The sequence below is a fragment of the Mirounga leonina genome, unplaced genomic scaffold (assembly GCF_011800145.1).
Source record: "Mirounga leonina isolate KUSES-001 unplaced genomic scaffold, KU_Mleo_1.0 Mir_170, whole genome shotgun sequence".
NCBI classification, from domain to species: domain Eukaryota; kingdom Metazoa; phylum Chordata; class Mammalia; order Carnivora; family Phocidae; genus Mirounga; species Mirounga leonina.
The window spans coordinates 42221049-42248699 of NW_023270433.1; the positions used below are offsets into that span (position 1 = coordinate 42221049).

At 42.7% G+C, this 27651-nt stretch overlaps 1 protein-coding gene across 3 annotated transcripts in view; it reads right to left on the reverse strand.

Moving 5' to 3' along the window:
• Positions 1–27651, reverse strand: part of TEK (TEK receptor tyrosine kinase) — a 100219-nt gene that overhangs the window by 8055 nt on the left and 64513 nt on the right. For 2 of the 3 annotated variants that reach the window (XM_035016521.1, XM_035016519.1), the window contains 11 exons: positions 23720–23881; positions 22415–22549; positions 17689–17976; positions 15428–15727; positions 13499–13653; positions 11474–11684; positions 8973–9083; positions 6542–6732; positions 5873–5986; positions 1658–1728; positions 590–630 (listed from right to left, as the gene is read on the reverse strand). In XM_035016521.1, the coding sequence (XP_034872412.1) occupies positions 590–630; positions 1658–1728; positions 5873–5986; positions 6542–6732; positions 8973–9083; positions 11474–11684; positions 13499–13653; positions 15428–15727; positions 17689–17976; positions 22415–22549; positions 23720–23881 (1779 nt within the window). The remainder of the gene's footprint in view (positions 1–589; positions 631–1657; positions 1729–5872; positions 5987–6541; positions 6733–8972; positions 9084–11473; positions 11685–13498; positions 13654–15427; positions 15728–17688; positions 17977–22414; positions 22550–23719; positions 23882–27651) is intronic. The other variant, XM_035016520.1, reaches the window with a different exon arrangement.

Here is a 27651-nt window from a genome sequence, read left to right on the forward strand (position 1 = left end):
TCTGCAGTTATGTTATCCACTTCCTTTTTGATCTATAATAGTTACTGCCCAATTTTAATTATAAAACATGCTTACTATAGAAAACTTGGAAAATACAAAAAAGTTAAGAAAGCAAGCAATAGTTTGTATTACTCTGTGTGTACTCCTTCCAGGTTTTTCATGGGTAATAGTTATAAAACTGGGATCCCAGCGTAAGGAAATTTTCTGGATTTTGACATGCATGTTTCCACATGCTATTAAATGGCCTTCAGAAATGACTTTTCATGACTGTGTAACATACCATCTTCAAGTTGTACAGGCAAACTTGCAATAGTTCTATGACATCCCTGCTCAGAGACAACCTCTAATGAATCTCCCAGCTACCAGGTTGTTAGTATGAAGCATGACATTAGATACAGGGCTCTCAAAAAAGAAACATGGGAACACACACACACAGACACAGAAACCTATCAAGTTCTATGTCCCAGTCCCACCTGTGCCACATCAAAACATAAAAATGGCACCTGTGGAATGACACAGTGAGGGAGCACGGGAGGGGCCCAGTCCCATTGCCTGAAGTCTCACCTGGTAGATAAACATGGATACTCACCTAAACTAACGATCTCCCACAGTAGCACTCCGTAGGACCATCTGCAGGGGACACGACAGGGAAACCAGTAATCAAACAAGTTGACCAGTTAGTTTTCTGCCTCAAAAGTCAGGGTGATGGACGCTTTGCCAGAAAAGGAAATGTCAAACGTGGGCGCTCCCTAGGACAGGGCCCTGGCGTGGCATGTGTTTACCTCCTCTTGGGCCGATGGAAGGATTCTACCAGGGAAACCGTGTTAGAGCCCCCCACTCGCTTTAGGCGGAGAACATGGGACGGTGCTGGGGACAGCAGGTGCAAGTCTAAGCTGAGAGATTGGGGTTAAAACCCAGCTCTGCCACCCTGGTACTCGTGTGACCTGGGACAAGTTACTGAACCTCTTGAGGCCTCTCAGTGTGTTCTGAAAGTGGGAACACCAACTGCTGCCTCTAAGCTCTGCAGAGAGGATGTGAGAGAACATACAAAAGGCACGTTGCATGCAGCGAGGATACGAGTACTCGCCAGCCGTCTGCCCTTCCCCAGGCAGAAGCTAAACTCCCTGGACAAGTCACCTCAACCCTCGAGGCCTCCGTTTTCTCCCGTCAATAAAGGTGTGAGCCACATGGCCTAGGTCTCACTCCCAACCCTCCCGTCCACCGGCAGCCTGACACTTGTCCCTGCAGGCTGAGAGCAGAGACGTGCTCTTGCTCTGGCCTGCCTTCTGTCCTTGCCACCTCAGACCCCCAGCAGCTAGTCTGGGCTGCCTCCACGCTCTGGGTCCTGTATGTTGAGGTCGGTCTGGGACTCGGAGCCACAGGAAGCCCCATATGCCCCTTGCCTCTCTACAGACTGAGAATTCACCACTTCTCCTTGACCGGCAGAAGGAAACCCACGGCCTGCTACCAATGGCCTTACACGATGAAAACGGTCTACTCTGAGGCTTCCTTTTGTAGACTATGAATTTATTTCCTGGGCTTACTGATGAGCTTTATTCCACAGAGGGACATCATAGTCCTGCTTCTCTTTAAGAACTCTGTCAAATGCTTATTTTCCTGGGGGGAAAAAATCCCTCAAAATAAAAGGCTTACTCACACGTCACTGTTGGTTGTATACACACTGTAATTCAGTGACTCGATTGCCATCCAGCGCACCGGGAGCCTTCCCTGGAGAGAGCAAAGTGAGAGAGCACTTAGGCAAGACAGGGACACTGCCCGGGGTGCGCAGCTTGCCTGGAGCTCTGCTTCACCCAGGCCCACGGGGAACTCCACTTGCAATTCCCCAGACACAAGGTATGGCGGACTCAGGGACTGCTGTTTCTGTACGTGCCACGCACAAGAGTGTTCTCAAATCCAAAGACATGCAAAGAGGATAAGCCCTGCTTGCTTCAAGGAGTCCCTGTGGCAGTTTTATATAAAGAAAAATAACAAGTGTAATTAGTGTGGGTATGTGTGCGTGTGGGTGGCTGTGGGCCTTCTTGGTAGGCATCCCATTTATTCACTTTGTGCCTCTCAGAGGCCCTCAGAGGTTTGAAAGGGGAGGGAGGCAGAGAAACCAAGAATTAAACTGTAATGTGGGAGAGGCTCTGGTGACCAACTGTGGCTGGAGGAGATGGGGAAGGCTTTCAGACAAGGGGACCTCGGAGCTAGGTCCTGTAAGATGTGTAGGTGTCATCAGGTGACTCGGGGGGAGGAGAGCTCAGACCAAAGGGAACTGTGTGCGTACACATCAGTGGAGGGGGAAATCGCTTCCCGTAGATACAGTTTACAATGGGTTTGGAGATGGCACGAGAGACACTCGCTCATCCTTTGGGGGCTTGGCCCTGACTCTGTCCAGGTTGTCCTCATTTCTTTAAGTCCAACCTGGGAAAAAGGAATGTGGACTGGACACTGGGAAGTTTGACTTCTATGTTTTAGTCCTAGTTTCACGGTGATTTGGGGCTCCCTCCCTAACGACCCACCCTAGGAATCACATGGGCCCTACTGAGAGATGGCTGCCTCCTTCCCAGGGATTTGTCCAAGCTCCAACAGTGGTGTTTCAGCCCACTTTAGCCAAGAGGTGGGGCAACATCAGGACTATGTGGGGGATCTTCTCAGCCCCCCTGAAACAGGAGCAGGCATTCTCCCAGGCCACCCATCCTGAGACCAGCCCTGTCCTGGACCCCAAAACTTCTCCTGAACGTGCCCTTGTCTCCTAGGTCTTTGTGAAGTAGTGATATTCTGAAGCTCTTTCTGATTTTAAGTCTGATTGGCACTTTACGGTTCAGTTATAAAACTATCTCTTCTCAAACCTACTTCTTCAGTGTGTCCTCAACATTCGCCTCCCTCCACTCCATGCCCACCCCTCCCAACTGCCCACCTGTTATCCTGGCTGCTGCTTCCCCTCCACAGGAATGCAGAGTCATTGACACTTTCTGTCTTGTCTTTGCTTTTATGTACCTGCTAGCTTCTGACCTCATCCCTCCCAATTACTAAGTTCCATGTTCGCTTTTTTATTTTTCTCATTTGACATCTTTTGGATCTGTCCACTTCCACCTGTGCCCCTTGCTCTCTCACCGAAGTTCAGGCCACCATCGCCTCTTACCTGAGGATAACCTCTTAACTGATCTTCCTGCTTCAGAGTTTCACTCCCTAAGGATCAGTCCTCCTCACCATAGCCAGACTGATCACTCAAAATGGCAAATCCAGCCACATGGTTCCTTTTCTTAAAGTTCTTCAATGTTCCTTATTGTTCCAAGATCTCAAGTCCTTAACTGAATCCAAAATTTTTTAGCTGGAATTCAAGAATCTTCAAGAAGACCTTATAACCCCTGCCTCCTCCCACCTTGAATTTTAACTCTCCCTCTTCTCTGCATTACACTCCAGACACATTGAACTACTTGACCCCCAAATGTTTGCCTTTAGGTCTTTATATATACTGTACCCTCCAGGTACAATTCATTCCTGTATCTCCAATATCTATTTAACATTTGTAAAACCCAGGAGTTGGCCTCCTCCAGGGAGCCCTCATGACTGCCCACAGGCTCAGTTCAGTGTGCATTCCTCCTCTGTGCTCTCCTGGCCCTCAGCACTCACCAACTGTTGACAATTGTACATTGCGTGTCCGAGCTCTTTAAAAGTGGAGACTGTCTCAATTTATGTTACCCCAAAACCTAGCACAAGCATGAAACACTCTAGTCATAAATAAATCGATGAGGGGCTGGATCTATCACGATAATAAAGCCCCAAATCACTTAGTACGTTAGTTTGCAAAACTTCCAATATTAGCATCACCTGGGGGCTTAAAAAACAAACAGAAACTGATGTAGGAGCCCCACCCCAAAATGACTGAATCATAGTATCTCGGCCTTAGGACTCAGCATCAGTACTTTTTGAAAGCTTCCCAGATGATTCTGAAGTGCAGAGAGTAAAAAATGGCTGGTTTAAACAGGAGGCCAGAGACGGTAGCCGCTCTGCCCTCTGGTGGTACCTGGCCACACTGCACCCTTCTTGCAGGGAGCTCGTTTCTCTCCATTCCCTCACCTTTCCTCTGCTTCGGCTGCCCCTTGGTTTTTCCTCCCAGACCCTCTGTGCTGCCACAGAACACTTCACCCAGCTGCTAGCAGACAGAATTAAGTTCTGACCCATCTAAGCGCTCTGCCCCTCTACGCATTTTCCCCAAACTCTCCAAGACTGCCGAAATCCCTGCCCTTTATGAAATGCCAAGCAAACTAGCATTTTCCCTGGGGATCTGAGGACAGCATCCAAATAAAATGTGTAGGTTGTGGGGCTAAACTGTGTCAGTGCCTCCACCCCGTCACCCAGAGCACCACAGCCCCCAAATGCCAGAGAGAAGGAAAGGGGCTCTGTGAAGGAGAGCGCAAGCCTCAGATGGCCCAGGAGAAACAGGGAGAGTGGGAGTAAATGGGTGAGTGGTGGGTCCTGCTTCTTTAAGACAAGCCCAGCCCCTCCTCAGAGAAACATTGCCCGCTTTGGGTCAAGCAAATTCAGAAAAGCTGATAAGAACAAGTGAAAAAAACTATTGCGTGGAAGCCAGCCCTTGGGGAGGCGCCTACAGCATCTGAAAGCATTGACATTGATAAGTATCTAGGGCCCCACTGGATGTGTGTGATGGTCTCTAAGGGCCAAACCCACTTCAAACCCTTATCCAAAAAGGGACTGGAAAGATCCAAAATGGTTATGTTCACTGGCATAGTAAATATATAAAAATATGTATGTTTGTGGAAGGCAGTAAGTAAAGGAAAAATAAAATGTGTCAAGGGGGTGAACTATGGGGTCATTTGCTTTTCGAAACATTCTTGAATACTGTTTGTGTTATCTTGTCAGTAACTAAAATAAGTATATTGGGAAAAAAAACAACAAACCCTGAATAAGAGGATAAACAAAAGCCTGAGCCTGGCTGACGCACTTTGTTACCCACAAACATAAAGGATCATGTGAAAACTGCAGTAGTCCCAGGAAACCTGAGCCTGAGCAATGTCCGTCAGACCTAGGAAAGAGGGGCCATGCCACTGGGGTAGAGCGACCGAACACATACGACCACCACAGGAACTGTCAGCCCCAAGGCTCTGCACTTGCCCACCCACGCAGGGAAAGCAGAGGGCGGCGCCATGTTGTCAGCAGGGCTCTCAAGTCCCTGGGAGGGGCATTTCTGGGGCTTTATGATTTCCGCTGGGCCACAAAAGCAGAATGAGTCCAGCTTCCCTCCTACTGTAGTGACGTTATCCTGGGATCTTGTACTTGAAGATTAAATATCACTGTTTGGGAGAGGAGGTATCATCAGGCGAATGTGGATTTGATGTGGGCTTGGAGAGACAGTGGAAAACTTTTGGTGAAGAGAGAACTCTTCTGTGGGCTTTAGAAGTTACGAATTTCTCTCCAGGGCCTCCTATGAGTAGGAACCTCATTAATTTATTTCCTTTGTATTTGGAAAGTTAAATGTCTTTTTTTTTTTTTTGCCCCTCCTATGCTTGCTGTGCATGAAGGGGGATTAAGGGAGCACCTCAGAGGTTTCTGGGTCTGACACTTAGGGGTCTGAACTGGATGCAGACCAGAGCCCCTGCACCATGAGGCTTGCATGTAGCATCCCTTGGCCACATGTGACGGTGGCTTTTCACTGGTAAATGTAGAGCCCTCAGTCATTTTAGGAATCAAAACTCTGAAAGGACGTTTGCTGGGCCCGGGCACTATCTCCTGGGGTAAAGAGCCAGGTGCCTAAGTCACCAAAGAACAGCAGTATTCCAAGAGAAGGGCCATTGGGAGAGGGAGGGGCCCTGGGAGGATGTTCTCAGGGTCTGCGCTCTGAACTTACCATCGTCTTTTTCACATATACTTCTTGACCTCGGGACAATCCAAAATCTGCTATTTTGGCTACATAGTTTTCACCAACTAAAATGTTCCTGGCAGCCAGATCCCTGTGGATAAACTGAAATTTTAAAAAACATCATGTATTTTCAGCACTTTTGCTTGTTCACTTCATTCTTCTGTCACAAAGCCACTGGGGCAAGAACTTTGGGAAATAGAGAAGAGAGGAATCCAAGTCCCTTAAAGTTCCTCTCCAGAATTTTCAGTGGATTCTGCCAAATGACCTGCCATGTCTTGGGAGAAGCATTTCAGGAAAAAAAAAAAAAAGAAAGAAAGAAAGAAAAGAGAAAAAAAAAAAAAAGAAACCCAGATCACTAAATCTTCCTGTTGCCATGTAAGTCATCTGCTGTTATGCATCATTGGGACCCAGATGCAGCTAAGATGGGTTGAGGCACTTCACCAAATACATATGCTGAGATTCACTAAATACAGGGATTGTTAGTGTTCAGCCTTAACTTCTATATAAGTAGAACAGTAACAAAGAGATGAAAATTAGGGAGATACTAAGGGGAATTACTGGGGAGGAGGACTTGAAAAATGTGTAGATTTAACTGAACTCTGATTCTGGAGAGAATTTCAAAGGAAAAATGGCCACAGCAAGGTCCTCACAACAAACCTGTTTTTGGCTCAAGTAGTCCATACCCCGGGCCACGTCAGCTGCGAAATGGAGGAGCTGCTGGGAGGATAGCGTGGAGGCGGTGCTGTTGGCAATGGCGAAGGCCGGATCAGTCTCCAGCACTCGGCTCTTGCGTAGGAAGTCCAGGAGGTTTCCATGGGGGGCATATTCGATGGCCAAATACAGGTAGCCTTTGGGGAAAGGGAGAGACACCACCTTCTCAGTGGCCCTCAACAGCTGTGAAATTTCTGAGATGTCCAATGGTCCTGGGAACTGCTCATCACACTCGGTGTCTAAAAGCAACATGTCTAGCAGTACCAACCTTGGAAAGGCTGGTGACAGGAGAAAGAGAAGTTCCATGCTCCTGCCATGCTTAAAGAGCCCCATGCTTGAACCCAGGGTCTCCTCCTTCCCACTGCCCTCCCTCCCACCACCTGTGGACTAACATGGAGGCTTCCTGAATGCTTTCACCTACTCAGTAATAAGAGTGGAATGAAATCAATGTGTTTGCCTCCAGAAGATGTAGGACAGCTGGTCTCCATCACCTTTTATTTTTATTCAATATTGACTGAGAACTAATATGAGCTAGGCATGTTATTCCAGTCTCAGCTTTTCCTGAGGTTATTAAAAAAAAAAAAAAAAAGATTCAGTATCCATGGCAGAAGGACCCACATCAGGTAACTTTCTCTCTCTTGCTTCTACTCCTCCCCGAAAACTCTCCTAAGTCACCGTATTGCTGATTAGCTTGCCGGTCAGCAGAGTCTAATGTCAGAGATTGCATTTTGCTTAGAGAAAACAGAAAGCACAAACTTTTAGAAAGACAAATAAAACAACGGGTTCCTCGAAAACATTATGGTCCATTGTCTTGGTTTTATTCCAAATTGTTTTTTTAATAAAGTTACTTTCTTTCATAAAAACATTGATCTCTAGAGTCAATGAAAAGTAGAGTGCTTTTATAGTCTTTTAAAGTTAAATTTTTTTGGTATGTCATTTTTTGAATTTAAAATGTCGAATGATTTTGAACTTCAATGACATTCTAAGACATTGAAATTCTGGCAAAAAAAAAAAAAACACCTAGCACTGTACTGTGTTGCACTGTAAGGCAAGATACATCTCAATGTTTTCTCACTTCCTTACTGAACTATAAATTTTAAGAGCCAACCAATTACATGCTAAGGTGATGACAGAGTAAAAATTTAAAAGATATATTTTTCTGTTGTTGGTGGTTACTTTTTTGTTGTTGTTAACTTTCATTTACTGCTGTCCCATGCTGATTACTCCTTTCAGGAAATAGCTCAAAAATAAATGTCATTACTTCATTATTTAACCTAAGGGACATGATCTGGCTTTCAGAATTACACCCTTATTGGATCACAGAATGATATATTGTTTGAAGCCCCAGTATTTTTAGTTTAATAAATTGAGGAAAAGGAAGTAGTCTCTTTTCTATTGTTGCTGTTTGTGCTGCAAAGTCAACAAGAGGCTGTCAGGTTTGTAAATAATTGCTGTGTGGAGCTTTTTTTGTGGGAGCGAACTTTTCCATGCGAAGTTAAGCGTAAGCATTGCTGCAGAACAATAAACCCAGGTAGCCTGGAGAAGTGAACTCATAGAAGTACTCAATAATATGTGAATCAATAATATAACTTGAACTTTAAGAGTATGTGTGACGGGCACCTGTGTGGCTCAGTCGGTTAAGCGACTGCCTTCGGCTCAGGTCATGATCCCGGGGTCCTGGGATCGAGTCCCACATCAGGCTCCCTGCTCAGCAGGGAGTCTGCTTCTCCCTCTGCCCCTCACCCTGTTCTCATGCTCTCTCTCTCAAAAAAAATAAAATCTTAAAAAAAAAAAAAAAGTATGTGCGACATAGGATAGTTGTAAAGCTCCACTGTAATTGTACCAGTAATGGTTTTGGGAAAAAAGCTCAATCAGATATAAGCTTATTATTGTTCTTATTTTATCCTAATCATCACCAATGCTTCCACATCACAGTTGATTGTTGGCATTCATGGATTTAACATTCAGACTATCAGTGTCTTGAGTTTGGAGGGAAAAAGGTAAGCAATTAAAAAGAGCCAATGCACTTCTCTCTTCCTAATGCTGAAGGCTCCCCCAGTCTACCTAAGCAATAGTAGCTGAGGAAACCTCTGGATCAGCAAGGATGGGAGTGTGCAGCAACCATGGGTACCTTTGAGCAGTAATGATGAACCACATCAGAGGGCAAAAGATCCAACCTCGAGACCTACCTCGAAAAAAATGCCAAACCTCAGCACAATTTATAAATGGGACTAGACATTCAGATTGAAACTGCAACTTTAAAAAAAAAATAGGTGACATTCTTAAGATTATTATCTTTACTGATTTTAATATGGAATGTGCCTGTTTCAAAAAAAAAAAAAATTCTGGCAGGAATGATAGGAAAAGAGCATCTTACCACGATGTTCACACGCTCCCAAGAGATTGATGATGTTTGGGTGGTGGCCAAGTTTACAGAGAACCTCCAGTTCCCCAGCGAAGTCCCTGTGGTCATCTTTAGAGGCGTATTCTGGGAAGAAAGTCAAGAGTTGTGATCCCTCTCTGTTAGGCCTCTTTAGAAACAACTGTCCTCTCCTGTTCCCTTCGGAGGACCTTCAGGGCACTGAGTCACTATCAGTTCTGGAAAACTGTACAGAAATCAGAGATTACTCTAGGAAGAGTACTTGGAACTGGTAACACTTTGGGCTGACGCTTCTTTGTTGTTGGGGGCTGTCCTGTGCACAGCAGGATGTATGGCAGCATCTCTGGCTTCTCCCGCTAGGTACCAGCAGCCCAACCAAAAATGGATCCAGACGCTGCTGAATGTCCCCCCAAGGGGCAAAACTATCCCTGGTTGAGAACCACTGCTTTAAACTTTTCCTTGTTTAAGCTCTCAAATACCCTGTGAAATGACTTGATAAGAGTCTCTACCTATTCTAGCTAAAGCCGCTGTCCAGCAATAAATATGCTGAGCAAGAGAACCAAAGTTTCAGGGCAACAACACAAGGAATGCACACACCTTGCTTTCTTACAATAATTTTAACTTGCTTTTCCACAAACCAGTCCTGCTAAAATATAAACTCAAATCCAACAGCATTTTCATGGAAATGCTTGGTGGTCAGGAAACTGAATTGTGTTTGTTTCTGTTCTTTTCATCCTGTCTCTCCATTAGCACTTGGAGCAGAGGAAGAACCATCAGGTACCAACCAGGCTGAAGGGAAGGCTCTCTCTGGTTGATGCACAGACTGATCAGCCTTGATCAGTGACAGAGCACTCTTACTGTTTTTTTGAAAAATAACATTGCGTAGGAAAGGTGGGAGAGGGGGACAGTTGGGTGCTGGTGGCCCTGTGCATGCCTGAATGTGCTTGGAAATTATAAAATTTTTCATAAGGGTTACGGGTACCCATAAAACTAGCTAGTAGGCAATTCCAGCTCAGATACCCTGTTCATACCACAAGAAGCCCAAGGGTCAATGCCTTGGGAGCATTTTTAAAATGAAGTTATTTATAAGGAGGCTGTCCTCCTACTTCAGTAATTGTCCTCCTTTGAATGCATCACTCTCCCTATAGACAGTTTCTGCCCTGACGCCCCATTTAAGCTATTTCACCTCTTCACATGGGCATGAGACAATCAGGCTCAGGTCAGATTTTAAAAGCCCTGGTTTTACAAGATTCTATACCCTGTTTCCTCATACTATCCTTTCTGTTCCCCCAAATTCCTCGTGACTAACGTAGCAAAACAGGAAAGAGATTTATGGATATTAAGCAAAATTGTGTGTGTTCATATGTGTGTGTGTGTGTGTTTGAAACATACTACTATCTCTAAACACAGACACTATTTTATTTGTTTTATTTTATTTCTTTTCTGTCAACGCTGCAATAAGCAGCAATGATTTAATTAGATTTAGGGTTAATTCCAACTTTAGGCTCAATATTGCCATCAGAAAGGAAAACCTATCAGCAACCTTACAGAGCCTGCATTGTGAAGCTAACCAACAACAGGGAGTTAATGAAATTCCCTGCTCTAACACATGACTTTCCAAGCCCTCATGCTAGACAAGCAACACTGCAGCTTCATAGTCAAGCCACGCGTAAACTGCTCCTTCACACAAAAGAGAACACAGCCAGGACCGCCAGTGAGCTAGTCACTCTGCTTTCTCAGATGATGTTTATTAGCCATTTTGGTAAGTGGGTAGGCACCAAGCAGTCCTGAGATGAACACAACTGGAAAAGATGTAGATCTTCTGACCTTGGATCAGCAGTTTTCAAACTTGAGCATACAGAAGAATCACAGAGCACGCTCGTTAAGAACACAGATTCTCGCGTGTCCCCCCAGAAATTCACATACACTGGACCCGACAAAGGGAGAGGCCAAGCAGATGCATTTCTAACAACATCTCTGGGAGATTTGATGCAGATAATCCATGAAGACAGTGGTTTGCAAAGTGTGGTCCCCAAACCCTCAGCATCAGCATCACCTGTGAGCTAATTAGAAATGCAAATCCTCTGGTCCTGCCCCAGACTTGCTGAATCAGAAACCAGGGTGGACCCCAACAATCTGTTTTTAACAAGCCTTCCAGGTGATTCTGATACACACTCAATTTTGAGAACCAAGTGCATCAAGAGAAACAACAGCGCTCCCCTAAAGTTAGAAGTGTGTGACAGAGAATCTATATTCTCACATCCCAATGAGTCAAGACATTGGCATTTAAACAACTCATGCCTTCATATGTATGTCCTGACCCTATCACTAGCTGACCTCAAAGGAACTATCACCTGCCATTGCACAGAACAGCTGTCTTTGACATCATGCCAATTTTTTGTTTAAATAATGTAAGGCCATAGCGGAAAGATTCAACAGGAAGTCAAGTTTTCTCCCCACCCTAGTGAAATGCTGACTTGATCTGGTCAAGCACTGACCTTTCATCCTCTTGATGGCAGCGTCCATCCGTAACCCATCCTTCTTGATGCGCGCCTTAAGAACCTGGCCAAAATTACCCTCCCCGATCACATCTTGAAATTTGATGTCATTCCAGTCAAGCACTGGATAAATTGTAGGATCCGGGTTGTTTTTGGCCTTCCTGTTCAGGGCCAGAGTTCCTGAGTTGAACTGCACAGCTGGTTCTTCCCTCTGGAGAAACAATATTTTCATGGTTTTGTGTCAGGATTTTTCATAATTCTAATGTGCCTAAATACTCCTGGCTTGTATCCCATACCAGGTAAAACAAGAAATTGTCTATCTAATTCCAGAATGCAGATGGAAATAGGTTTCAGCTAACAGGCTGTCTATAGGGCTACATGAGCTAATTCCAGGCCTCAGGTGGAAGGCATGCTACAATCGATTAACAATGTCTGCAGAATGCAAGCATAGGGGAATAACAGCAGGTATGCCACAGGATGGCACATCCCCAAGTTAGTCACGCTTGAGTTTCTACTGAGCTGTGGAATGAGCAGGTGTTCAGTTCTGATTTGGAAAAGAACTCAGAGATCCCGTCTGGGGCAGTAACAGGCCGTGCCTCACTAAGAGCTCTCCTTGCATTGTCTTGGCCTATTCTTGACTCTTACTCTGGCTTATCCTGAACCTTAGAACCTCTCAAGCCCACTCTGCAGCAGACTCTGGCCCCAGGATGACAGAGGCTTATAGTCAAACCCAACATAGCATCACCTTTTCTCCTGAGTTTGAGAGGGTGCTGACATATCATGACAAAGCTACAGTGCACCTAGCCCCCTTGCTGGTCTTTCCTCTCCAGTGACAGCCTGAGTTGAGTCAGCTCTGGCATAGAGTCAGATAACAACACTCCCCTTGTCCTCCAAGGAGGGGAATCTCAGGGATTTGTGGACATGAAGCTGTACCTCCTCTGGAATGTGTAATTGTACTCAATGTTTTATACATGGAATTGATAAATTGGGTACAAATTTATCTTTCAGGCTATGGCATACCAAAGAACTCAAACAGGGTGTATATTGGTCAGGTATGATTTTGTAAACCTTGGTTACTAGTCAAAATTTCTAGATGAAAGAATGAGGCAGTGCCAGGTATGAACTATGACTGCCAATTGATGGGTACAAAGGAATGGAGAGACACACATGTACCTAAAATTCATATATATTACATATATAATATATATGAGGAATAATAAGACTGTGGGAGAAATTAGAAGTATAAAATAGGAACTAGAAATAGGAAATGTGGGGAAAACTTGTCTAGCACATCGTTACCCATCATACTGAGGTCTGGTTATGCTCATGTCCTTCCTTACCAACAGCATTCAATTCTTCATGTTGCAAGATTGGTCTCCCTGGTGACTCATCACTAGGATGACCATACATCTCATTTGGGCAGGGCAATAGTTCTGTTTTAGCCCTGGCTTCCTAAATAATTATTAAGAGCAACATTTCCACTCTCAAAATCATTCCAGTTTGGGGCCCCTGGGTGGCTCAGATGGTTAAGCCTCTGCCTTCGGCTCAGGTCGTGATCCCAGGGTCCTGGGATCGAGTCCCACATCTGGCTCCCTGCTCAGCGGGAAGCCTGCTTCTCCCTCTGCCTCCACACCTCCCCCTGCTCATGCTCTCTCTATCTCTCTGTCTCAAATGAAAAAAAACAAAAACCATTCCAGTTTGGACAACAAATTACATAGTCATGGTGTTTATCTCCCATTTCATAATGGAAGTCAAAGAGAAGAAGGGAAATATTTGTTTTACAAGTAAATTTCCTGGTCCACATCTTTTTTTTTTTTTTTTTTTTAAGTCAGCTCTACATCCAGCGTGGAGCCCAATGTGGGGCTTGAACTCACGACCCTGAGATTAGGACCCGAGCTGAAATCAAGAGTCAATGCTCAACCAACTGAGCCACCCAGGCATCCTTCCCGGTCCACATTTTTAAAGCAAAGATTCTGCATACATGCAGACTTGTACTTATTAGCTAGTAGGAAGATGAGGCACTACCACGTTTTGGAAAGCTTGGGCCATTCTCCTTTGGACATTTGCCCTCTTCAGTTGCAACATGATCAGGAAGGCCAACAGCACTGTCAGGCAGGTCATTCCCGCGGAGCCAAGGATGGCTATAAGCAGCATCTTCCCACCTCCAAGGTCCACTGGTGCTGCACAGAACACAGGAGAAGCAGCAGGGTTAGTTTAGGAGAGATAAGCCAAGACCATCTATGGGTGACATCGAGGTACAATGGATATGTAATGGCGGCCCTGGCTCTGCCACCTAATTGCTACGGGACCTTGAGCTCCTCATTTATATGTTCTGAAACTCAATGGAGAGGATTGTTATAAGACCTAAAAAAAAAAAAAAAAAAAAAAAGGAAAAATGCTAATTATTAGTTGTTACCATTTGTCCCACTTTTACTTCCAAGTAGAGGCCCAAGCAGCAGGGAGAATGACTAACTAGGTATAGGACTTTGGGAAAGTGGCTAAACCTCCCTGCACAATTTCCCCACCTAGAAAAGTTCTCAAGTTCTAAGATGCCAAGCTTAGAGTCTATAAGATTTTTTTTTCTTGTTTAAAAAGCTGATGGAGAAAACCTGAGAATACCATTGACAGAATGAAGGAAAGGAGGAGGGGAAGGAGGGAAAGACAGAAGAGGAAAACCATTAAATTTAGGGCTCCCGTCAAAATAAACTATTAAAGATTATGGTCTAATCCAATTCTTTCCCTAATTTAAACTCAAAACTAAATGCAATATATCTTTATGAAAAACAGTACTTAGAACATGACCCCATCTTCTTACAAGAATTCTTTTGTGATTATCTCTCTTTCCTTCCTTCTATCTCTAAGCATGGGTACATAAAGATACATCTGGAACAGAATGGTGAGGATTTTGTTGTTTTGTTATGCCTTGTTTTTAATTTTTCTGTTTGTATTTTATGTATAGCTTGGATTTAGGGCCTGTATACATTTTACCAAAACACAAATAATTGTAAAAATAATGTATTTATTAAGGGTGTCAACTGGAAACTCCAACTCTCTATAATTGGCAGACTCATAACATTCCTTGGACATTTCAGAAATATTCCAAAGAATCAGTCCTGAAAATATGGCATGTTTCATTTTATTTCTTAAGCCCTAGGTAGCCCTCGAAAGCCAAGAAGTTTTTGCTACTATAAGATTTTCTGGAAAAATAAACTCTAGCCCAGATTATAAATCTGCAAAACTTTCCATCCAATGTCACACATTGCAGAGGGCTGGCAGGTGCCACTGCAGACAGACTTCAAAGGGAAGGTGCTCCAGGAGCTGCAGTCCCACCTATCCTGGTCCCTTGTTCACTTGACTACATTTGACTGGTATTATCAGTCACAAACACTGGGCATCGTGTCCTTGGCACGCTGAGGGACCTACATCTATCTCAAAAAGCTTACTCTCACCGGAGTGGGGGTTAGTGGTGGACATGGAGGCATCATAACTTGGATGTAAAAAGTAAAAAAACAAACAAATAAAAACAAAACAAAACAAAAAAACCCAGGAAAAACAAAAACAACAACTTAGAATTGCATGGTGTCATCTAAGCTAAAAGAGGAGTTCATTTGAGAAAGAATGGAGTTCATAGGCCTGCCTTCACTAAGCAGGTTCCACATTCTTTTTCCATGGAATCGAATTCACATTCCTCAGAGCTTCCATTGCTGGATGGGGAGTGCAAACTAAATGGGCTAATTTAGTCTAAGACTTAACAAAAAGAAAATGGATCAACACGGTATCCCTCTCAGGGGCATTTTCATTTTAAGAACCTATCTAGAGATGGTGAAGCCTATGTAGACAAATGAATTATGTCACATGACGTACACATGAGGTAAATATCTTAATTAAGATAGTGGGGCTTTTCTGATACTCTCCAGAAATAATCCTAGGTAAATACCTGTCCACTCTACCAACCTTGAGATTTAGAAAGGGTCATCAGTTCATGAGAAAAGGTTGGGTTGCTTGACCCTATGTTGTTCTCTGCAAAAATGTCCACCTGGTAAGCTGTTTCAGGCTCTAGGCCCTTGAGCTGATACTGGGTAATGGTGGCATTCTTGATCTTCACATCAATGTGCTGGTCTTCATTCTTGCCCTGAACCTTGTAACGGATGATAATAGAAGAAATAGAATAGCCATCCAAGATTGTCCAAGAGATCATGGCTGAGGAGTCTGTGATGTTAGAAATCTTGATATTTTCTGGTTGAGGAGGGAGAACTAGAAATTTAAAAAAAAATGCACTTAAGTTACACTACCATCTTAGATTATTATGCTTTTAAGGGATACTTACTGTCAGCTCATAAACCAAGAATGGCAAATAGGTGTTTTCTCAGGTTGTGATTCCAATCAATTGGAAGTGGACTCCATGCAGACTTGACAAAATGGCACAAGACAGGAAAATGACAACACATATATCATCACATATTTTCTCACCCTTGCATTAAATTAAGACATCAAATTCTGTTACAACCAGTAGAAATTGGGCAAAGTGTACCAACAAATTCATCAAAAAGCAGAAATCCCACTGCTCAAGAAAAGATACTCAACATTGCTAGTTATCAAGAAAATGAAAATTGAAATTAACAGTGGGGTACAATTTTTTACCTTTGAGATTATGAAAAATAAAAAGGTCTCCAACATCAAAGGATATAGATATAGGGAAAGGATATATGTACAGAGATTGATATAGGGAAAATGGTACTCTCGTATACTCCTGAACATCGTACACATTGAATGAGAAACATTGCCTATCAGTTCTACTTCTGGACATATTCCCTAGGAAAGCTCTCACACCTATGCACCTGGAGACATGCATAAGGATGGTCATTGCATTTTTGTTTGGGATAGTTAAAAAAAAAAAAGGAAGGAAGGAAGTGGTACAGAAAGGAAACAACCTAAATGTCCACCTCAAAGGGAATATATAAATAAGATGATATAGTCATAACATAGAATATTATGCAGAAGTTAAAAAAGTATATGTCAGATCTAAACAATGAACATGGGTAAGATAGGAATCATAGTGTTTATTCCAAAAAGCAAGAATGGTATGTATGCATATGTGCACCTGTGAATGAATCTAACACACTGAGCCAATTCAACCTTGAATGGAAAGATACACAGCAAACTCATAACGCAGTTGTCTCTGGGGAGCCAGCCATAGAATGAGAGTAGGGATGACGGTCCAAGGGACTTGTGATCTGTATTGTGTTTTTACTTCCACAAATCAACAAAAGGGCTGAAAACAAATATGACAAAATATTAACAGTTGTTAATTCTGGGTAGTAGTAATGTGGGTGTTTGTTGTATTATTCTCTGCACTATTCTGTAATTTTTAAATTTCATAGAATTTTTAAAAAGTGATGAAGAATCCCTGAACGCTGATGTAGCAGGTGAGACTTCCACATATCACTAATACAAGAGAGTGGCTGGAGGAACACGGAGCCGTTTTCTACACCTGGTATTGAGCAAGTGGAGATGCAGCTGCAGAAGAGAGCTGGAGACATCAGGTGTTGGCAAGGGACCCCATGATCCTAACCTAAGTGGTAGTCAGTGTGGCCAAGACATATTTTATCTTTCCAAGGACTCCAAAATACACAGACACAGTTCTAATGCAGTGAATCTAAACAGAACTCTTTGCTTAATGATGAAAAACTTTCAGTACTACCAAGAAACCCAAGAAGTTCCAACTAATTTTAAATGACCAATCTGAAATAGAGAAAAGCCTGAGTTGCAGAATATTTTGAAAGAAAAAAGGTTTTATTACTATCAAATATATTTTATAACCCTAAGAATTATCTACTATGAAGATTTTCAAGCAGAGTCATTTAGCTTTTAAGATTAGGAAAGACCTATCTAATTAGCCAGCATCTGGAGGGCTGAAGAAACAGGACAATCTTGAAAACTGTCCTATAACAAATTAAACATACCCCAGAAAACCTTATTCATGTTATTAATTTACTTAATAAATAACTGCATAAGGTAAATTTTAGCACAGTCCTGCCTTTCTTACATATTACAGGTTATTTAAACGGTTTGGTGTGTTGGGGTGGGGGCGCTAATTAGCTTCCATCCTTAACTGCCTTTTATGATGTCTAGCAGTCTTGACTTGATGGCAGCTAAGTCCAAGCAGCAGTAGTCAAATGTCGTTCAGGCAACGTGGGGCCATGTGAGTTACTTACTGTCGCTAAGGGTCCAAGCGATGAGATCTTCACTCCATTCCCCCTGGGCCTTGGTGTTGACTCTGGCTCGGACTATGTACTGCTCCCTGGGGTGTAAATTGTTAAGTAGCACTGAAGTCAGGTTGCCTGGCACTTTGATATTCTGCTGGTCACTATTCATTTGTACAGACCTTCTCTCCACTTCAACATAGAAATCATCTTCTGAGCTTGGAAATATTGGTTGCCAGGTCAAATTTAGAGTGGTTTGACTTTTTGGTAGGAGAATGAGACCTCTTGGAGGAGGGAGACCTGGGAGAAACCAGAAAGATCATGATTTTTTTTTTTTAAAGATGTTTTTATTTTTAAGTAAGCTCTATACCCACCACGGGGCTTGAACTCACAATTCCGAGGTCAAGAGTCACATGCTCTACCGACTGTACCAGCCAGGTGCCCCTAGATCATGATTTTTGCATCAGGTGAAGCACAACAGCCCCAAAGGGCCGCTTTACAGAAGAACCTTGGCTTCTAGAATAATAGACAACTTCACAGACCATCAAAGAAACACAAGCTAACAGCCATGTCATACTTTTTTTTCTATCAAAATTGCAAATATTTATTACAATTCTAATTGTAGTTTGAGTAACTATAATAGAGGAACTCCTTTAGAGAACAACTTGGGAGTATTTTTCAAGAGCCCTAGAAATGAACGTCTGCTTTGGCCCTGACCGCACCAGGGATTTATCCTGAAGAAATAATCCAGAGGAAGAGAAAAACCAAAGTGCATGAAGACATTCATTATGGCATTATTTAATAATAGCAAACAATCAGAAGAAATCTAAATGCTGAAAATAGGAAAGTGCTTTAATAAAGTATGATATAACCATCCAAAGGATTAAAATAGATCGTTGGGAGTAGTATGGGAGGCCAAAAAAAATATTTCTAATACATGAGAAAAAACTCTAGTTGCAATTTGGTAAAAGTCATGGCTATAATTGCTGAAGGGTAGGGAGGAAACTGATAAGACAGTGGATTTTCCAAGGTTGTGGGATAGGAGGGGTGGGTAACTAACTACCCAGTGTTTCGGTTACGATTCTGAGCAATATATTTTAACGCAATTTCAGGGTTACTTCCCCATAGCAAGAATTTCAAGCCCTGGAACGGCTGTGGTGGCAGGGCCTGGGCTCGCCCTGCTCTGATCACAGCAAGGTGCTGGCTATGACCACACCTGCCCTGGCCAAGAACCTGGGCTACCAGACAGGCACCTGAATGCAAACAACATGGGTTTTGAAATGAAAGAGATAGGAGCCTGCCTAGTTTTGCGGCCTTGGGAAAATTCATAAGCTCTCCAAGTTCACATGTAACACAAAATGGAAATACTTATCTTTCAGACTTAGGAGAAGCACATGGGATAATGGATATGAAAATAGAAGGAGTCAGGGACATAACCTACTTTCCCTCCTTCCTTCCTCCCTCCCTTCTCCCTTCCTGTCTTATCTTGCGTCAATGGGCACAGACGGACTCTGTATTTTCAGTTATAATAGTAAATTGACTTTTCACTTCCAGATATCAAGTATTTTCAAAACATAGAATAGGGATCCTCTAACTCATGCATTCTCAGTGGGGACAGGTTTGCCCCTAAAGGGGGCAAACACTGGTTCGTGGGATACGAGAACATTTTAGATATTACAATTGCTTATGTAGGGCCACAGTATATAAATATATCTATGGTATTAAAATTCATGGCAGGGGAGACATTAGGACAAAAGAGACATTTTGTCCTAAGGACACAGGTATCTAAAGGGGGCGGTAATTGAAGGAGGAGGAAGGTGGGGGCGGGAGAGAGAGGAAGAGGGAGAAAAGGTTGGAAAACTGCTCTTTTCGGTTAGAAGTGAGAGAAAGGGTCTGTTTCCATACACCAAGACGGTGACTCCCACCGGCCAGTTCTGACTGGTGTTACACAAGGGAGAACCAGCGATCAGGTCTCACAATTCACTTGGCATTATGCTAAAGCAATAATTATTCTCTGTAGCCTTTGTAAATAAAATCATTATTTTAACTATTTAATATTAATACATGTATTACTCTAAATAACTATTATTCTCTATAACCTTTACAAGTTGAAAGAGGTGATGGTAACTCCTTTCGCTTATCTCTGAAGTTTAAGTTCCAAAAGAAGCTGCCCAGAGGAGGCAGGCAAACTTAAAATGACAAAGCAGAACAGAGAGTTGATGTTTTGGAGCATATATGCAAACCTCCTAAGTCTAGGCCTGGTACAGAAGAGTCACTCGATAAATGGTCATTTCCCTTTTCCTTTCCTTCAGAAACATGACTTACCCTTCACCCCTCCCTACCTGCCCTCTTTCTGCCTCTGTTCAGAGTGTGATCTCTTCCCTCCGCTCCTGGCCTCCTGGTCTTCACCATTAAATCAACATACTTATAAATAGTGCAACTGCCAGATGAATTAAAAAACAAACATCAGCAAAATTCAAATGATGGGAAAAGAAGAACCTTCAAGAATTCCCTCCCCACCAGGGCACCTGGATGGCTTAGTTGTTAAGCATCTGCCTTCAGCTCAGGGTTCTGGGATCGAGCCCCACATCGAGCCCCACATCGGACTCTCTGTTCCACGGGAAGCCTGCTTCTCCCTCTCCCACTCCCCCTGCTTGTGTTCCCTCTCTCGCTGTCTGTCAAAATAAATAAAAATCTTAAAAAAAAAAAAAAAGAATTCCCTCCCTACCTACCCTTGAGAACTACTTTGAAATATTCCAAGAGACTTCTAAATACATCCAGGCTGGAACATACTCTGAATACTGAAGACAGTATCGTGTGGGTCTGTGAAGTGTTTTATGATCTGTTCCATAAATACTTTCCATCTGAGTCAGATTATGACCTTCGCCTTGGATTCATCAACACTGGCCAGAGAGAGAATTAACTACCATTTGCCTTTTAGCAGCAACCTGACCACAGAGCAGAGGCCCCCTTGATCTCTTCGTCTTCTAACTTATATAGAGTTTCTGGTGTTATTTTTTGTATTTGCTACCTGGCGAGGTCCCGGGAAACCATCCCTTATTTGCACACTGCTTCTCCAAGGACCAGAGTAGCTCTGAGTTCCATTTGGTTCTTAAAGAATGCTGCTGGTGAGATGGAAATTTGGGGGTGGGGGGGATCGAAGGGGGCAGTCTCTGTTAGGGATGCAACACCCCTGCAGGAGAGCACACTCATTCTGGATCCTTCTGCCTTTACGAAGTAGACTAAAAACAGAAAAATTTACCAATTGGGATAAAGAAATGGTATCTTTGGGCTCCTAGGTAAAATAATAATAATAATTAATAATAATAATAATAATAATAATAATTGGAGAAATAAAAGGATGTGAAGTCTGAAGATCAATTTATGAACCATTCTGAGACGCTACTTGTCAATCTATAAAATGGGGAAGATAATTCTTACCCTTTAAGGTTATATGAATGAAATATATGTGAACTTCAAACTATAGAGGGCTGACCAGGAGATAGTAACAAATGATAAGACACAGTGAACACTAGAAAAGCAAACTTTATAAGGGATCACTCCCTTGTTTCAGAGAGGGGTACCTGGGTAGCAGAAAGCTGGAGCCCAGGTTAGTGTCAAGGAAACTTCACAAATTCAAGGGACCCTCAATGAACACAATAGAGGGCAACCGATACTAACATTGATCAATCAAATATCGCTACATATATTCCTTAGAATGTATGGATCAAGGATCAACAACATCAAGTACAATTTGCCAACTTCTTAGAGCTGCAAAATCATGAGCCCAACCCTGACCCCAAACCTACTGAATTAGAAACTCGGGGCGGGGGGTCAGAAATCTGTTTTAACAAGCTCTCCAGGTAATTCTTATGGATACTAATGTTTGAGAACCACTGATTTAGAAACATGGAGGCCTATATCCCATAAGAAGTAGCTTAAGGAGGACGCCTGGGTGGCTCAGTTGGTTAAGCATCTGCCTTCAGCTCAGGTCGTGATCCCAGGGTCCTGGGATTGAGCCCCGCATCGGGCTCCCTGCTCAGTGGGGAGCCTGCTCCCCTCTCTCTCTCTCTCTCTGCCACTCCCCCTGCTTGTGCACGAGCGCGTGCTCTCTCTCTGACAAATAAATAAATAATCTTAAAAAAAAAAAAAAAGAAGTAGTTTAAGGAGGTAAATCGGGCTGCCTGTAGGAGGCAGCATTTGGGGGTGGGGAGGTGGAATGGGGTGGCTGTTCTTCAGATAAAAGCTTCTCATCTTATTTGATGTTTTAACTCTGTGCATGAATTACTTTGGAAAATGAGAAATTAGTTTTAAAAATAAATAAACTGGGATTTCTGAAGTACATATGTGCCAAGAGTCTGGCTTTGGCCCTTAAGATGGAAACAGGAAGCTGTTGGTAGAACTCAGGAGCCAAGCAGTTGCTGCTAAGTAAATCCCAACTCCTAAGGGATGGCCCTGACTTCCTGAAGGCTCATCTGCTTCCTCCTCTGTCCCCGTACTGCCGCAGACACCCTCCCCCAGGGACATAGACCAGGAGTGCAGCCCAAAGAAAAGAACTATTTGGCTCCAAGCTGCCCACCTTCCTGTCACTTTCCCACCCATTCAAAAGCAAACTCCTTCCCCCTGCAACCCCACCCACCCACTCGCCCACCACCACCCTTCCTGGTCTTCCTTCCTCTTTCCCCTTCCTCCCCCCTCCCACCCAGTGCAGGAAGAAATGCTGTTTGCTTCCACTGACCGATAGAAGCAGTTGTGAACCGTCTCACCGGTCCCGGATGCCCTTCCCCACCCTCTCCACGCCGGACCAGCTGCACGCAGAGCTCGTATTCTGTGCGAGGTTCCAAATAGCTGAGTGTAACAATCTCACTTGTCACTGCAAAGAGGGAAAGTCCAGGAAACTTAAGTTGGCATTCTTGTACATTGTTTAAAGTGGAATGCTATTATTGTGATGTGAACTGGTGTTTGGTTTTTCAAAAATACAATGTCTAAAGGAAACAGGCAATCCCCCCCTTCAGGGCCTCAACATTCCTAACACAAGGAAAATGAGGCTTTTTTAAGGAAGTTTCCAGGTTACGATGTACACACTAATGTAAGACTCTCTGAGCCACTTAATCACGTCTGCTCTAGGGCTTTTGTCTTTTCATTTGTAGAGTAAAACCACACAAATCTTCAACTATATGGAATAACAATTAGATTTAAGGGGGCGTGGGGAATCTCAATTAAAATAATATAATTTAATTGCCACCGTTTTTAAATACATAGTGATTGCAATCAGGCTATCAACAGAAGAGATTCTTTGAGGGTTTGCTTACAAAGACCAGAGAGCAGATTTGTAATCGTCATACCATTTACAAGTGGAGGGCTCTGAAGTCATTGAAAATAGATCTCCTAAACAAATAGTATATGCATCTTTTCTCCTTAGCTATTTGCTTTAGCCAGGCTCTGTTCTCCACAGGTATTGCAAAAGTACCGCCTTACCATATGGTAAATTTCCAGTCGGTAAGAAAAAAAAATCGGGCTGTGTTCACGAGTTCTTAGAACACTTTGTGGATGTCCACTTGCAGAAAGTGACGATGGATTATTACCACCGTATGAAAAAAAAAGCTGCTTTTTAATAAAACCTAGCCTTTGACATTGTCAACAGCAACTTAGCAAATCAGCCTTATGTCACTAGGATTCTGAATTTTGGCTGAGTCTACAATAGAATGTGAAGAGCTCAGTAACAGTGCCATGACTTAATTCCACATATCCAGGTCAGCTGGGTTAATACTAAACCAAAACCTCCTTTTGTTCTACTTTTTGTAACTTCCTCAATTACCTACATACAGTGCATAGAGGGCCCTTCTTAGGAAATCATGGGCATAGTGAGACTAAAGGATTGGTAGGTAATTAACTCTGAAATGGAATCCTTGGCTACAGCCACTGTTACCCTGGGGCAGAGGAATGAGAGTGGGAGAGAGGATTTCTCTATTTCTATATGTGAGGAATTTTTTTTCTCCTGGTGCCACTTCTTTAGCTGGAGTCTTTCCTGTTCAAACCTTACCTTGAATATGCCGCCAAGCTTCATAATGATTAACAGGTTTGTACAGAAGCTTCTTGGATTTGATTGGTCCATCCCCAAAGTAAGGCTCAGAGCTGATGTTGATGACAGCGAAATTATGTCCAGTGTCGATCACGTTTGGGGCATTCAGGGGCTTTGGAAGAACTAAACAAAATTTTCAACAACCAGATTAGTCTCTAGAGTTTGATTATCGTACTTTGGTGAGGATAGAGGAGGGGTAATCTTACATTTCCAACAAAACCCTCTAGAGGCAAGTGCATAGGGAAACACTGGGTAACAGCAGACAAAACAAAAGACAGGGAACGGAGTCTGACACCTGACAGACTGTTCCTGACAACTGAGTAAACCCTGTGATAGCGCTGTGGTTTCTCAGGGCCATAAGCTTCCCGTTGTTGCTCAAGCCCATGGCGCGCACGCACACAGACCCAGTCAGCCTGCAAATGTCAAAGAATGACTCCTCTACTGGGGGTACTAGAGTAGTCCTCGTACATCTTGATCATGGAGTATTTGTAATAGAAAAATTAGACTGCACCTGCGCATAGTAGCTGCCATAGAGCATGCGTAATGATATGCAGAGTTTTTAGAAGTTCTCCGTCTATTCTCAGAACCTTTCATGACTATATCACCCGCTCGTTATGACTACCTATAAACAGCAGAACTCCCGCCCCTACGTCTACCCAGGGCAGCTCAGATCCTGCACTCTGCCCATCCCCTTTCAGTGTGTACTTTGGCTTTGCAATAAAACTTCTTCGGCTATTCTCTGACTCCTTGAATTCTTCCTCATGAGGAAGTCAAGGACGTGGCACTGGCTGGTGGTTGAGGTCTCAGGGCTTGAGAACTCCCCCAGTCTCCCGTATCACTCAGTTCTCTGTTCAGATTCAATGCAGTCGCCTGCGCTGTGATCGCCTGGCTTTGCTCTTGCCCCTCCAACCCATTAGCCACAAAGTACTTCTTAAAATATGATCACTCCTCTGCTCAAGACCTTACCATGGATTCCCATCATGTTTAGAATAAAATCTAAAATTCATACCATGACCTGTCAGGCCTTGCACGATTGAGCCCCTGCCTCCTCTTCCCCTCACCCAATACCCTCCAGTGCCACTGACCTTTCTTTTTATTTTATTGCGTATTTTTTAAAAAAAATTTTAAATTTAAATTCAATAAGCCAACATATAGTACATCGTTACTTCCAGATGTAGTGTTCAATGATTCATCAGTTGCAGTGCTCATCACATCCCGTGCCCTCCTTAATGCCCATCACCCAGCCCCTGAACTTTCAATTTCTCCAACAATGCAACAAGCTCCTTTCTGTTTCAGGTTCTTTGTAAATGTTGTTCTCCTGAAAGCAATGCACCAGACCTCCCATCTTTCTCTGTTACCTCTTAACTGATCATTCAACAATCAGCTCTGATGTGATTTCTTCACAGAGGCTATACCCCTCAGTTAGGCTTCAAAGAACTTAGTCTTTTCCTCCATTGCAATTTTCATAATTTATTAGTCTTAGAGATTTTGTGTGAATATTTGATATTGGTCTTCCTCTAGACCATGCATGTTCTCTCTATCCTTTCCTTTCTTTCCTTTCCTTCCTTCCTTCCTTCCTTTCCTTTCCTTTCCTTTTTTCTTTCTTTCTTTCTTTTTTTGGCTTAGAGCAACACAAATTTATTCATACAGTTCCAGAGGTCAGAAGTCAGACATGGGTCTCACTGGGCTAAGATCAAGGTGTTAGTAGGGCTGTAAGGGAGCTCAAAGGGAGACTCTATTTCCTTGTTCTTTCCAACTTCTAGAAACCACCTGCATTCCTTGGCTTGTGGCCCCTTCCTCCATATTTAAAGTCAACAATGTCATGTATCTTGAACCCTTCTTCCACTGTGATCACTTTCTGACAATAGGTAGGTAAAATTCTCTGCTTTTAAGGACTCATCTGATTAGAGTGGGTCCACCCAGATAATCCAGAATAATCTCCCCATCTCAAAGACCATGTATTCTCAATAGGGTGAAATAACACCCCCATGTAGGTTAAAATTAATTCTTGCAGGATTGAAAAAGCCTCAGATATTACAATGGTTTGTGGCCTTCCAAAGAGCCACAGTATATAAACAGATACACAGTACATTCATGATATTAACATTTTATGGTGAGGGGAGGAGAATTTGGGAATAAATTTCTAAAGGGGCTCCTTGGTGAGGGGATAATGATCGAAATGTGGTAAAACACTGCAATGGACTCTGAATTCCATTAGGTAAAAGACCATGTAGGTTTACAGATGCTGTATAAGTGTTTGTCAGTTGAATTTCTTGTGAGTTCTATAGCTCCATCAGCCCATCCTTCTTAAAAATGCATACCTTTTTTTTTTCTCCCCAAGGATGTATGCTACGTAACATAGAATCTTTCAGATTCTGCCAGTGTTTTTACTTAGGGCGGTTCCTGAGAAGAGTGCACTTCTGTGAGTAAATTCATTTGTTAAGTCATACTTCCCTTGTACGATCAAATAAGACCACCTGTTTGCTTAAACCAGCAAATGCTTATTTTATTGTAGCTATTAATGCCAGGATCTTGTAAAAATGATACTTTCGTAAGCGTGAAACAAACTGCTCCAAAAGTTTCCTCTTAGTAATTTATCATTTTATTTTTTGTCTTTTAGTAATTTGTATTGAGATATACATATTATAAAGTGCAAAAATCTTAAGTGCATTTAGCTCAAGGGACTTTACCTGTGCACACACCCATGTAATCATTACCCGGATTGAGACGGGGAACGTTTCCAGCCCCGTGGAAGGCACCCTTGTGCCCCTTCCCTGTCAATAGGGAACTATTATCCTGGCTTTTGTCACTATCATTTAGTTTTGTCTGTTCTTTAACTTTGTATAAATGGAATCATAAAGCATGTATTTTCGTTTGCTCTTTATTATGTCTATGATATCCATACTATTGCAGGAATTCTCTTTTATTGCTGTTTAATATTCCACTGTATGATGTTACGAGCTGAACTGTGTTACCCCAAAATTCTTATGTGGAAATCTTAATCCCCTGTACCTCAGAAGGTAACTCTATTTGGAGAGAGGGTCTTTAAGGAGGTAATGAAGTCAAAATGAGGTCATTAGGGTGGTTCCTAATCCAAGGCAACTATTGTCCTTATAAGAAGATTAAATTAGGACACACACACAATGGGAAAACCGTGTGAAAACACGGGGAAAAGACAGCCATTTATGAGCCAAGGAGTGAGGCCTCAGGAGAAATCAACTCTGCTGACACCTTGATCACTTACCTAGCCTCCAGAACGTGAGAAAATAAATTTCTGTTGTTTAAGCCACCTCGTCTGTGGAACTTTGTATGGCAGCCCTAGCAACCCATTAGGTATGAATACACCACAATTTATTTATCCCTTATAATGTGGACGGATAATTGGGCTAATTTCAGTTTGGGGCTATTATGAATAAAACTGCTCTGAACATTGAAGACATCTCTTTGAACATATACACTCATTGCTTTTGAGCTTATACTTAAGAGAATTGCCAGGTCATAGGTCTGTGTATGCTTAACTTTGGCATATATTTTCAGTTTTCCAAAGGGGTTGTACCAATTTGTATTCTGGTAGTAAAAGCCTTGCATCTTTTTTTTTTTTAATACTATGATTAAAGATATTGATCAATTTACCTAATGGCAATTTTGATTTTATATCTATCAGTAAATATGACATGAAGAGGTATCAATAACTTAGTATTACAGATGCTTCTATGCGTTGATGTTGTGTGCTGTGTCTTCCACTAAAAAATAAAAATTAGAACCACTGACTCTTCTGAATCTTAGCAACATGGTTTATTTTTGACTTATTTATTTTCCATGGGCAGCAAACATTCCAAGAAGCTTAAAAATAAGGTAATTTGTCTTGTTTGCATATCATTTCCCTCCTTTCA